The sequence below is a fragment of the Martes martes genome (genome assembly GCF_963455335.1).
Source record: "Martes martes genome assembly, chromosome: 1".
Taxonomy (NCBI): Eukaryota; Metazoa; Chordata; class Mammalia; order Carnivora; family Mustelidae; genus Martes; species Martes martes.
The window spans coordinates 124,927,304-124,941,051 of NC_137888.1; the positions used below are offsets into that span (position 1 = coordinate 124,927,304).

Below are 13,748 nucleotides of genomic sequence, written 5' to 3' on the forward strand. Positions count from 1 at the left end.
GGTAATAAAAGGATATGACAGAACTAACACCACAGGAGCTTGAAAGAATAATCATTGTTTGTATTTAGAGCAAAATGAAGGCAGTGTAAGCATAGAGATGACCACAGACACGTAGATACTGATGCACTTGAGCTCTGAGCTCTTTGGACTAAGAAAGAACTCATTCATAGACCACACTAGAAGTTTAGTTATTGGTATGGGTCTTTAATAATAATAGAAAGCAATAATATCTTTTGCTATGTAACAAATTATTACTAAATTTGGCAAAACTAAACAACGAACAGTTAACTACCTCATAATTTCTGTGGGTCGGGAATTTAGGAACAGCCTACCTAGGTGTTTTTGGCATAAGTTATCCCATTGGATTGCAGTCAAGACTTTGGTCCAGACTACAGGCCTTTAAAGGTTTGGCTAGGGTTGGAGTACTTGCTTGTAAGATGCCTTACTCACATGGCTGTGGGTAGAAGACCCCAGTTACTCACGATGTGGAGTTCTCTATAGGGCAGCTAGAATGTCCTTAGGACATTGTTTTGAGAGAGTGATCCAAGAGAGAGAACAAAGCACAAGTCACAGTCTCTTATTTGACCTAACCTCAAGAGTCAAAAATCCATCATTTCTACCACATCATGTTTGTTAGAAACAAATATACTAAGTACACCCACATTTTAAAAAAATAAGAATTTATCTCCATAAAAACTATTAACAAAGAGTGCGTGGACATATTTTAAAGCTACCACAAAGGAGTTCTACTTTTATGTATTATCTTTGATTACATAATATAATTACCTGTAGAGAATAATTAATCTCGCAGGACTGTATCAAAAGCAAAGTGGGTTGGAGTTTTAGAACCTAAGCAGGAGACAAATTACCAAGGGATTTTTAATAGTAGCAGAATGTGTTCTCTGACCACATTCAGTCAAATTGTAAGTCTAGAAGGAATACTAAATATTTTAAAGTTAAGGTGGGAGGGGTCAGACTAGCATCTGAAACAAAGAATATGATTCCAAAAAAGACAAGTTGTATCAGAATGTTGGCAGTGCATACAGAGAGGATCTGTGTTCTAAGAGTAGAGCCTTTAAAAGTCTAGTAAACGAGATTAAAAGTCGTTAGAAATTGGGCTTTAGATAGAGAGATGATTATAAAATAAAAGATTTTGAACAGTATTTCTCTACTGAAAGCTAAGCCTTTATATTCTCTAGCCTTAGGAATTAGACACTCCATAATCTCAATTGCAATTGTAATGGTATTTGTAATGGTAATACCAGTGGTAATGAGTAGAATGATTGAACTGTCTTTATATGCAGTTACCATAGTTAGTGGTCTCTGTAGGTTTGTTGTTATTTTGTTTTGTTTTTGTTTTTGTTTTTGTTTTGAAGATTTTATTTATTTGCCAGAGAGTGAGTGTGCATGCACAAGCAGGGAGAGCAGCAGACAGAGGGAGGAGCAGGCTTGCCACTAAGCAAGGAGCCCCATTCCAGGATTGATCCCAGGACCCTGGGACCTGAGCTGAAGGCAGACACTTAACTGACTGAGCCACCTAGTCAGTTAATAAAAGGAAAAACATGGAAATAACCTAAATGTCTGCCAGTGAGAGAATATATAAATGGTTTATAATTTCTCTGTATGCAGATAGGAAAACTGGATATCAGTTAAAATTAATTAATGGCTCTGGAGCTATATAAATCAGTCTGTATGAATTGCAAAACATGGTTTGTGAAAACAAGTTGGAGAGGATATCTACAAGATATTATTTATGTAAAGTTTTAAAATATGTATAACTGTACATAAGTTCAAGCATAAAGATACAGAAGACAATGGTAGCCCTTGAACCAAGAATAGTCCTATGCTCTTTGGGAGGGAGATGTGTCAGTAAGAGGTATACAGGAAGTTTCAACTATAATATTTTATTTCTTAACTGAATAATGGATACACATATATTCATTATATTGTCTTCTGTATATTCAGTGTTATAATCGTCTAGGAACATTCTTTCACAGTTGTAGTAAAGCAATTTTTTCTGCTGCATTATCTGTAAATGTTTAGATTGATGACACTTAAGAGATTATAATTGTAAACATTTATGGAAGATTTAGTAGGTGCTAGGCATAGCTCTGAGTATTTTACTTTTGTTACGTGATTTCATCTCTGTGAGCACTAGGCTAGGTACGGTTTTATTTCATATATTATTCCATATATTATTATTAACAAAATCTAAGAAAGGGAAGTAACTTGCCTAAAGCTACACAGTTTGTAATTAGTTGAACTAGGATTTGAACTTAGTATGTTTTGCTCCAGAGCCATTAGCCTTGATGCTGTAGAATCTCTCCATAAGAAGAAGGTATTGGGGCGCCTGTGTGGTTCAATCAGTTTAAGCCTGTAACTCTTGGGTTAAGTTTCTTCCTTCAGCTCAGGTTATGATCTCAGGGTCCTGTGATGGACTTCTGCATCAGGCTCCTTGCTTCTCCCTCTTCCTCTGCTGCTCCCCCTGCTTGTGCTCTCTCACTCTCTCTGTCAAATAAATTAAAAAAAAAAAAAACACTTCTGACTCTTGATTTCAGCTTAGGTCATGATCTCAGGGTCATGAGATTGAGCCGTTCATCAGGTTCCACGCTCTTTAAAAAAAAAAAAAAGTATTAAAAAATGTAGGAAATCTGAAGATTGTGATTTAGTAGTATGGCTTTGAAGAGAAAATTTCTTACATTTTTATTCTTGAGCAATGACAGGGACTTAGAAGAAACTGAGATTTTATTATTAGAAATATTAGATGATTAAATACCAGAATGCTAGCGCCTTACCTATTTTGTCACAAAAGAGAAACTAAGAAAAGCTCCTTAATTAACATTAAAATTCTAGCTAAATTATTGCCAGATTAACAATTTAATTGACAGATGATTGCCTTATATAAATTGGAGAATTAAGAATTACCTAAAATTTTAAATCATTTGTGTATGGTAAATCAGAAACCTTGAAGATCCATCTACAAAAGAAAGTTAAGATTTAACTTATATTTAATACGATTTTTTAAAAGCTAAATAACCAGTCGAAAGATCAGGTAAAAATAATAAAATTGTATTTGTTCATGTTTCACAGATTTTAGAGTAAGAAAATCATCCAAGGAGGGTTACATTAGATGCTTATAGTGAGACGAAAAGCCATCTGGGCATGGTGCCAAAAACCTGACTTTTGGTACATTTCACAGTATAGTCACCAAGATTGTTCCCATTGTGACTAAATATGAATTATTAGTATAATTACTTTAAGGTTTTCATTTTGTAACTTATATATTTTCAAATATAGGCTTCTGTCATTTTCCCTTGTAGATACTAATTTGTATTCTGGTCATATTTTCTCTTAATTCAATAGATGTGTACTAACTGAAATTCACAATTAGAGAAACAATTATTAAGTTCTGTGTTATTCTGTGGTATGGTATGCTGGTTTTCTGGTTTCCTCAGATTTAACATGTTTGTTGACTCCATAATAGTTGGGAGGCTTTCGGAAAGCTCCAAGGTACCATTTCCTACTCCAGTGAAAATAAAGTGGAAGATTATTTCCAGAATTGTTTTTCAGTTTGATACTGATAATTTTTATTTTATAGAAAACATCTAGGGGCACCTGGGTGGCTCAGTCGGTTAAGTGTCTGCCTTTGGCTCTGGTCATGATCCCAGCATCCTGGGATCAAGCCCTGCATCAGGCTTCCTGCTCAGCAGGGAGTCTGCTGCTCCCTCTTCTCTGCCCCTCTTCCTTCTTTGTGCTCTCTCTCAGATAAATAAATAAAATCTTAGGGGCACCTGGGTGGCTCAGTGGGTTAAAGCCTCTGTCTTCAGCTCAGGTCATGATCCCAGGGTCCTGGGATCGAGCCCCGCATCGGGCTCTCTGCTCAGCAGGGAGCCTGCTTCCTCCTCTCTCTCTGCCTGCCTCTCTGCCTACTTGTGATCTCTCTCTGTCAAATAAATAAATAAAATATTTAAAAAATGAATAAATAAATAAAATCTTAAAGAAAAAAAGTCTAAAAAATAGAAGATACTCAAATTGTAGGACTTTTGAGAGTATATTGGATATAATATTTATTACTTGCTGAAAATTAATATGAAGTACATTCTAGTTTGGGATGTTAATCTGAGGTTTGTCTGGGTTTTTTTCCTCCTCTAGTGATGCTATTGCTGAGATTAGAGCCATTTGTATTGAAGAAATTGGAGTATGGATGAAAATGTATAGTGATGCCTTCCTAAATGACAGTTACCTAAAATATGTTGGCTGGACTCTTCATGATAGGGTAAGTTACTCTCTTCCAGACTTTCATAAAAGATACGCTTGTACAAGGTACAAGAATGCTAGGAATTAAGATGGCATTGGTTGGTTTTTTAGGAGTTGTAATAATAATGGAAATTTAAGATGATACACTTGAATAACTATTCATTTGATGGCCATAACAAAACTTGAGACATTGGCCCACATGAAAACTCTGTCTTAGTTGTAATACTGTCTTAAACCAGGTTGACAACGTGGTACAACTAAAGTTAAGAGAGTATAGCATCCTAAGAAGAAACTAATTATAATCTTTTTCTAGTTTGGAATCAAAAGGAATTCTTTGTTTCTGTTAATATGTAACAATAAAACCTTTCTTTTGAATTTATTAAGGCCATACCACAGTAGAGTGTTTTATCAGAGTTGAATAGATTTATTCGATTTTAGAATATTTGATCTAAAAATCTTTTTATTTCTATGCCTTTAGAAAAGGTTCTGATTTTAAAAGGAATCCCACATTATCAAATGCTGAATAAGTGGTCTTCAAAATAACCAAGGGTAGGAGTGACAAATTATTGGAATTTTTATATTGAATGACCTGACATTCTATTACTTGAATTGCCAGATATTCACAAATACAGAAATACTACAGTTCATTTTAAACTGTCATCATCTATTATTTAAATGGTTAGAAGTATCATAGCTATTAGAAGACATTTTTTAATGCACTTACATCGTTAGACTTTTAAGTCAATTTTGGTAATATTCTAAGACTTATTTTCTATGTATCGCTGTTAACAGCCTGTAGAGCATTTACTTTTTAAATAGCCCCATGATGGGGTACCTGAGTGGCTCATTTGGTTGAGTACCTGACTCTTGATTTCAGCTGGGGTCATGATCTCAGGGTTGTGAGAAGGAAACCCCTGTCAGCCTCAGTGCTAGGCAGGGAGTCTGCTTGAGATTCTCTCTCTCCCCTGACCTCTGCCCCTTCTCCCAGCCCCCCTAACAAGCACACCCTCTCTCCCTAAAATTAATAAACAAATCTTTCTAAAATAAATAGCAGCATGCTAAGTATTATCAGAGACATTTTGAAAACCACAAAATTACATATATTTTAATAAAACAGCCCTTGGGAATTTTACAGGCCATTTTTGCTGTAAGAGTTCAGAGTATAGGGAGATCATCAGAAGTTGGCTTTTTAACTTCACAATTATTTTTTATTTTTTCAGTGTTCCAAGATTCATTGTTTATGCACCACACCCAGTGCTCAATGCAATACATGCCCTCCTTAATACCCACCACCAGGCTAACCCATTCCCCCAGCCTCCTGCCTTCCAAAACCCTCAGATTGTTTCTCAGAGTCCATAGTCTCTCGTGCTTCATCTCCCCCTCTGATTTACCCCAATTCACTTTTCCTTTCCTTCTCCTAATGTCCTCCATGTTATTCCTTATGCTTCACAAGTAAGTGAAACCATATCATAATGTACTTTCTCTTATTATTTCACTCAGCATAATCTCCTCCAGTCCCATCCATGTTGACACAAAAGCTGGGTATTCATCCTCTGATGGAGGCGTAATATTCCATTGTGTATATGGACCAAATCTTCTTTATCCATTCGTCTGCTGAAGGGCATCTTGGCTCTTTGTACAGTTTGGCAATTGTGGCCGTTGCTGCCATGAACATTAGGGTATAAATGGCTGTTCTTTTCACTATATCTGTATCTTTGAGGTAAATACCCAGTAGTGCAATTGCAGGGTCATAGGGAAGCTCTATTTTTAATTTCTTAAGGAATCTCCACACTGTTCTCCAAAGTGGCTGCACCGACTTGCATTCCCACCAACAGTGTAAGAGGGTTCCCCTTTCTCTACATCTTCTCTAGCACTTGTTGTTTCCTGTCCTGATAATTTTGGCCATTCTAACTGGTATAAGGTGGTATCTCAGTGAGGTTTTTTGTTTTTTTTTTAAGATTTTATTTATTTATTTGACAGACAGAGATCACAAGTAGGCAGGGAGGCAGGCAGAGAGAGAGGAGAAAGCAGGCTCTCCACGGAGAAGAGAGCCCGATGCAGGGCTCGATCCCAGGACCCTGGGATCATGACCTGAGCCTATGGCAGAGGCTTTAAACCACTGAGCCACCCAGGCGCCCCTCTCAGTGAGGTTTGGATTTGAATTTCCCTGATGGCTAATGATGATGAACATTTTTTATGTGTCTGTTAGCCACTTGTTTGTCTTCGTTGGAGAAGTGTCTGTTCATGTCTTCTGCCCATTTTTTGACGTGATTATCTGTTTTTTGGGGGTTGAGTTTGTGATGTTCTTTATATAGATTTTGGATATCAGTCCTTTGTCTGTAGTGTCATTTGCATATATCTTCTCCCATTCTGTGGGTTGCCTCTTTGTTTTGTTGACTGTTTCCTTTGCTGTGCAGAACGCTTTTGATCTTGATGAAGTCCCAAAAGTTCATTTTCACTTTGTTTCCTTTGCCTTTGGAGACATGTCTTAAAAGAACTTGCTGTGTCTGATGTCAAAGATTACTGGCTATGTTCTCCTCTAGGATTTTGATAGATTCCTGCCTCACATTGAGGTCTTTTATCCATTTCAAGTTTATCTTTATGAATTTTTTTTTAACAAATTGACTCTGCTGACTGACCATTCTTCTGTACATAGCTGTCCAGTTTTCCCAGCACCATTTATTGAAGAGACTGTCTTTTTTCAACACTGGATAGTTTTTCCTGCTTTGTCGAAGATTATTTGACCATAGAGTTGAGGGTCCATATCTGGACTCTGTTCTGTTCCACTGGTCTATGTGTCTGTTTCTGTGCCAGTACCATGCTGTCTTGGTTATCATAGCTTTGTAATAAAGCTTGAAATCAGGCAACGTGATGCCCCCAGTTTTGTTTTTCTTTTTCAACATTTCCTTAGTGATTCGAGGTCTTTTCTGGTTCCGTACGAATTTTAGGATTGTTTTCTCCAGCATTTTGAAAAATGCCGGTGGAATTTTGATCAGGATGGCATTGAAAGTATAGATTGCTCTAGCCAGTATAGACATTTTAACAACGTTTATTCTTCCAACCCATGAGCATGGACTGCTTTTCCATCTTTTTGTGTCTTCTTCAATTTCTTTCATGAGTGTTCTGTAGTTCTTCAAGTACAGATCCTTTACCTCTTTGGTTAGGATTATTCCCAGTTATCTTATGGTTCTTGGTGGTATAGTAAATGGAATCGATTCTCTAATTTCTCTTTCTATATTTTCATTGTTAGTGTATAAGAAAGCAACTGATTTCTGTGCATTGGTTTTGTATCCTGCCACATTACTGAATTGCTGTATGAGTTCTAGTAGTTTGGGGTAGAGTCTTTTGGGTTTTCCATTTTAAGTATCATGTCATCTGTGAAGAGGAGGGTTTGATTTCTTCTTTGCCAATTGGAATACGGTTTGTTTCTATTTGTTGTCTGATTGCTGTTGCTAGGACTTCTAGTACTATATTGAACAACAGTGGTGAGAGTGGGCATCCTTGTTGTGTTCCTGATCTCAGTGGGAAGGCTCTCAGATTTTCCCCATTGAGAATGATACTCACTGTGGGTTTTTCATAGATAGATTTATGAAGTTGAGGAATGTTCCCTCTATCCCTATACTTTGAAGAGTTTTAATCAGGAATGGACGCTCTATCTTGTCAAATGCTTTTTCTGAATCAGTTGAGAGGACCATGTGGTCTTCTCTCTTCTCTTATTGATTTGTTCTGTCACACTGATTGATTTGTGAATGTTGAACTACCCTTGCATCCCTGGGATGAATCCCACCTGGTCATGGGGGATAATCTTTTTAATGTACTGTTGGATCCTGTTAGCTAGGATCTTGTTGAGAATCTTGGCATCCATATTCATCAGGTTTAGGGATCGGGGTAATACTGGCTTCATAAAAAGAGTCTGAAAGCTTTCCTTCTGTTTCTATTTTCTGAAACAGCTTCAGGAGAATAGATATTATTTCTTCTTTGAATGTTTGGTAGAATTCCCAAGGGAATCCATCAGGTCTGGAGGTCTTGTTTTTTGGGAGGTTTTTGATCACTGCTTCAATCCTATTACTAGATATCGGTCTATTCATGTTGTCAGTTTTTTCCTGTTTCAGTCTTGGAAGTTTATGTTTCCAGGAATGCATTCATTTCTTCTAGGTTGCTTAGCATATTGGAATATAGCTGTTGATAATAATTTCTGATGATTGTTTCTATTTCCTTGGTGTCTTAGCATATTGCTTATAGCTTAGCATATTGGCATATAGCTGTTGATAATAATTTCTGATGATTGTTTCTATTTCCTTGGTGTCAGTCGTGATCGCTCCCCTTTTATTCATGATTTTATTAATTTGGGTCCCTCTCTTTCTTTTGGATTAGTTTGGCCAGTGGTTTATCGATCTTATTAATTCTTTTAAAGAACCAGCTTCTAGTGTCATTGATGTATTCTACTGTAGCTCTCATTTCTAATTCATTGATCTCTGCCCTAATCTTAATTATTCCCTTCTTGTGCGTGGGGTTGGCTTAATTTGTTGTTGATTTTCCAGTTCCTTAAGGTGTAAAGAGAGTTGGTGTATTCAGGATTTTTCAGTTTTTTTGTGTGAAGCTTGGATGGCTATGTATTTCCCCCTTGGGACCACTTTTGCTGTATCCCATAGGTTTTGGACTGAAGTGTCTTCATTCTCATTCGTTTCCATGAATTAAGTTCTTCCTTGATTTCCTGGTTGATCCAAACATTCTTGAGCAGGATGGTCTTTAGCTTCCATGTGTTTGAATTCCTTCCAAACTTTTTCTTATGATTGAGTTCCAGTTTCAAAGCATTGTGGTCTGAGAATATGCAAGGAATAATCTCGGTCTTTTGGTATCGGTTGAACCCTGATTTGTGACCCAGTATGTGGTCTATTCTGGAGAAAGTTCCATGTGCAGTTGAGAAGAATGAGTATTCTGTTTGGTCCAATGTGTCATTCAAAGCTCTGGTTTCTTTGTTGATTTTCTGCTTAGAAGATCTGTCTGTTGCTGAGTGTAGCATGTTAAGATCCCCTACAATTAATGTATTCATATCAGTATGACTCTTTATTTTGATTAACAGGTGGCTTGTGTAATTGGCTGATCCCATATTGGGGGCATAAATATTTACAATTGTTAGATCTTCTTGGTGCATAGACCCTTTAAGAATGATGTAATGTCCTTCTGTATATCTGACTTAAGTGTTTAGCTTGAAATCTAATTTATCTGGTATGAGAAAAACTACCCCATCTTTCTTTTGAGGCCCGTTGGCCTGAAAGATGGTTCTTCATCCCTTCACTTTCAGTCTGGGTGTATCTTTAGGTTTAAAATGCGTCTCTTGTAGAAAGCATATGAACGGGTTCTGTCGTTTTATCCAGTCTGCAACCCTGTGCTGTTTATGGGAGCATTTAGGCCGTTCACGTTGAGAGTGATTATTGAAAGATAAGTCTTTATGGACATCATGTTGCCTGTGAAGTCCTTGTTTCTATAGATTGTTTATGTAGATTTCTATTCTATGTCACTCTTGGATTCTTTCTTCTTACTTCTTATTTATTTTTAATTAATGATTAAAAGGGGCTCTTGGGACGCCTGGGTGGCTTACTCAATTAAGCGTCTGCCTTTGGCTCGGGTCATGATCCTGGGGTCCTGGGATCAAGTCCCGCATGGGGCCCCTGGCTCAGTGGGGAGCCTGCTTTTCCCTCTACCTCTGCCGCTCCCCCTGCTTGTGTGTGCTCTCTCTCTCTCCTTCTCTTTGACAAATAAATTTTAAAAAGTGGGGGGAGGCTCTTAATCCCATACTTAATTTGGAGGAATAGTCAGTTGGTACATAGTGAATTTTTTCCTGAATATTTATCTTCCCTAGCATTTCAAAATTCTTTTCTCTGCACTAATAAACCCCAAGCATAATCCTAGGTTTTCTTTTTCTAATCCTCATGTGGAATTTGGGACTTGCACAGCTAAACCTCATCTCAGGTTTATACAATTAAATTTTATACATTGTGAGAGAAAGAATTATATAGATGTCTTTACAGGTGTACACACATGGCTAAATCAACAAGACAAACTTTTTAGTAGGAATACATCTAAAGTTCTGCATTTTATTCCCCAGCATTACCCTACCCACTACTTCCTCTGGGAAAAACACTTTTTTTTTTTTTTTTGGTGGCTTACCAAGAAACAAACCAAAATTATTTTAAAATAAATCATTAAACTCTGAAAAAGCTTTCTGTCCAGATAAAGGAAGAAGGAGGGAGGTTTTATTTATTGTTGATAAAATGATATAAGGGTGCTTTTTTCAGTAAAATGTTTTTATAAACCTCTTTTACAATCTCCCATTACTTAATTTAGAAAAGCTATAAGTATTAATCCCTTCGCAGCTTTCCTTTTTGTCATTCTAATATCACTGTAATCTTACACTATTTTTCTGTGAGGAGTGTAGTCATTTGCTTTTTCTTCTTTTAATCATCAGTTTGAAACTGCTTATTCTATAGGCCATGGCCTGTGCCTTCAGACTGTCCTGTGTCTTTTCAGATGAGCTGATAAAATTCCTGTCTTTTTTCTAAAGTTTACATTGTAATTGTTAATTGCTTTTTTTTTTTCAGTTTTATGGAGATGTAATTGACATAACATTGTAGTAGTTTAAGGTGTACAACAAGGATTTGATATTCCTGTGTCTTGATTTTAGAATATCAGTCTACCCTTCTCAGTAAGACATTTTTTGATGCTGCCAGTTTATATAAAGTTTTATATGTTTTAGTCAGTAGAAAGACAGCAATTTCTAACAACTAAAGGAGATATTTTTTAGAAATTCATTTTGTCTTTCTGTTGACCAAAACTTATTTCTAAATTCTCTACCCATTGGTTTTTGGTTCTTTCATTGTTGGTGACACAGAATAGGTCTAATTTAAACACAACTGTAGTAATTTCTGTGTTCTAGACTAAATATCTTAGTCTTTTTATTATTTATGCTCTTTCTCTTTCCTTTATAGTTTGTTGCTGTTGCTCTGTATTGCTTTCACTTTTCACTTGGCTTAGGTGTATAGTTATACTTTTTAAATTTTCATTTATTGGGGGGGGTGTGCAGAGGAAGAGAAAGACTCTTAAGCAGTCTCCACACCCAGCATGGAGCCCGACACAGGGCTCGGTCTTAGAGCCCTGAGATCATGACCTGAGCCGAAATCACGAGTTGGACACTTAATGGACTGAGCCATCTAGGCGCCCCCAGTCCTTCTACTTTCTTATATGTGCTTGATTCCTCATATCAAAATCTCTTAGAGCTTGGGTGGGGTCTATTTTCTGTTAGTCCACCCCATTTCATCTTCTCTGTGTTGACCTATCCCATATACTATTTCTTTCAAGTTTCCCGAAAACCTTTTTAGCTCTCTATTTGCCAAGCAAATGATACCTGATGCCTGTCATCAGAAGTAGAAGTTCTAACATTTGTGCCCATTCAATCTTGATATCAGGTTCGCTGAGGAAAACACAAAACAGTCAAGCACTGGATGACACAGTACTTTACTCACACACGAGGGGACAGAGCAAGACTGGTTTCACTAGTGGGCATTGGTCCCCCAGGGGCAGCAGTCAACACAGGGCACTTTCCCTGCATGTACCTCTCTTACGCTACAGAGCTAAGGACTTTGTCCCCTCCCCTCAGGAGATAGATTAGTAGTGAGTTTGGCCAGGTGCCATATGACTTAATATATGTGAGCAGGACAAGAGAACCCACACTGAGTCTGAAATAGGAAACATATTCCCACACAAGGCAGTTACCCCAGCCATGATTGCAAAGGCTCATTTCTTGATAATGAAATGTTCCAGTTCCATAGCCCATTCTTAGCAGCCAGGTAGAAGTCAAAAGACTGTATATAGAGGACTGCCTTTCCCAACAGTCCATACCTCACCCCTGCTTGGCCCCTGAAGTGGCAGATAAAGCATATCAAATCCTGTAGGACCATTGCCCACCCCAAACTTGGAGCCAGAATTGGGTCCAGTAGGGTCCTTGAACAACCTATATGGATGTGGATTTCTTATAAAGCTTCCCTGTCATTTGGATGGCACTTCATCAGGATGATTAAGAGAGCCAGACCCAGGAGGATGATTAGGCTTCTTTTGAGAATTATCTTCAAGTAGGAACCTCAGGTGTCTGGAGTAAGCCAACTAAAAAGGTTAAAAACTGAGTCTGAGGGGATTGTGAATGTACTGCTAATAACCATCCCACCTGTGTGTGGATATTTACCAGCTCATGTTTTAACTTACCTGAATTGTTGACATATACACAGCAGAAAACGCTGGCAGTCCCACAAACAACCTCCCTCTTCTGCCACCATATGATTGAGGGCTGTCTCTCACCATGTAGGCTGGTGAGTTCACTGAGTCTTGTTGCTCTTGTATGGCTTAGACAATAGCATTAACTACTTCTGCCATGGTTAAGGACATAATACCATTTTTTTCTAGGTTATATACCATTTTTTCTAGGGTCCGTACACCTATACCCAGTATTTGAATTTGGGTAATTGAATGAAACCAGTGGTTAACTTGTCTTCCTGGGAGAGAACTGTGTACCACTCTGTAGTGTGTTAGCAAAGTGGGTGCTTTCCACCCCTCTGTGCAGTTCTTGACATGGATAATGAGGCAATAAAATCTTTCCCTTGGAGGCGTACATTTTGTTGTCCATTAGAGTCCACAGAGAAATATATAACCCAGAGGGATGCAGGTGACATCTGCCAGGGATTTGTTCTCATAATACTAGTTCTCATAATACTAGTTCAGTTATATACAGTCCCATCCTGCTTTTGCCTTGTGATTGCAGAGAGAGAAAAGTTATGTATTGGACTTCTAATTCCAGAATGTCAGTATAGATCAGTAATAACCATTCTGGTGCAGGGGTCTTTTTCTGTCACATCACAGATAATATTAAAGCAGGGGACTCGAGTATGCCTGCATCTGGATCTGTATTGAAGGACTCACCTGGTGATTTGACTCATTGATAGCTTGAGGAACGTCTGAGTTGTTGTGTATTGAGCACGTCCGTTACAGTGGGAGTGTAGGATAAGAGGAACTTTATTCTGGAATGACAAATCCAGCATTGGTTAAGTTTGCCTTCATTCACTATGGATGTACTGATTTTTATCAAGATGTTGTTATACCAGGCATTCTGTAGCAGAGGATACTGTAGAAATGAGAAGAAAGAATATTATTCCTACCCGTCTTTCACTCCATGAACCTTCTGAGGCCTGAAATGTCCTAGTCTACTATTTGGGGTGCTAGTTGCCTAGGTATTGCAACCCATGCTATCTATCCCAATCCTAATGGTACTTACTGCCTTTTTGAGCACGCAGGGTATTGTTGCTTGACCCAGACTTATTCTCCTCAGTTGGCCAATCCCAAAAGGGAGGCCATGTGCTGCATAATCTTGACTTTTCCAGTAATGTCACCCACCTGATTTGAAGGGTCAGATGTTCCCAACACTACTAGAAGGACCCTAGCAC

At 37.8% G+C, this 13,748-nt stretch overlaps 1 protein-coding gene across 1 annotated transcript in view; it reads left to right on the forward strand.

Annotated features, from left to right (window-relative positions):
• The window catches only part of STAG1 (STAG1 cohesin complex component), a 421,265-nt gene that overhangs the window by 287,778 nt on the left and 119,739 nt on the right, over positions 1-13,748 (forward strand). Inside the window, exon 10 of the mRNA XM_080804269.1 lies at positions 4,153-4,276. Within this exon, the coding sequence (XP_080660395.1) occupies positions 4,153-4,276 (124 nt within the window). The remainder of the gene's footprint in view (positions 1-4,152; positions 4,277-13,748) is intronic.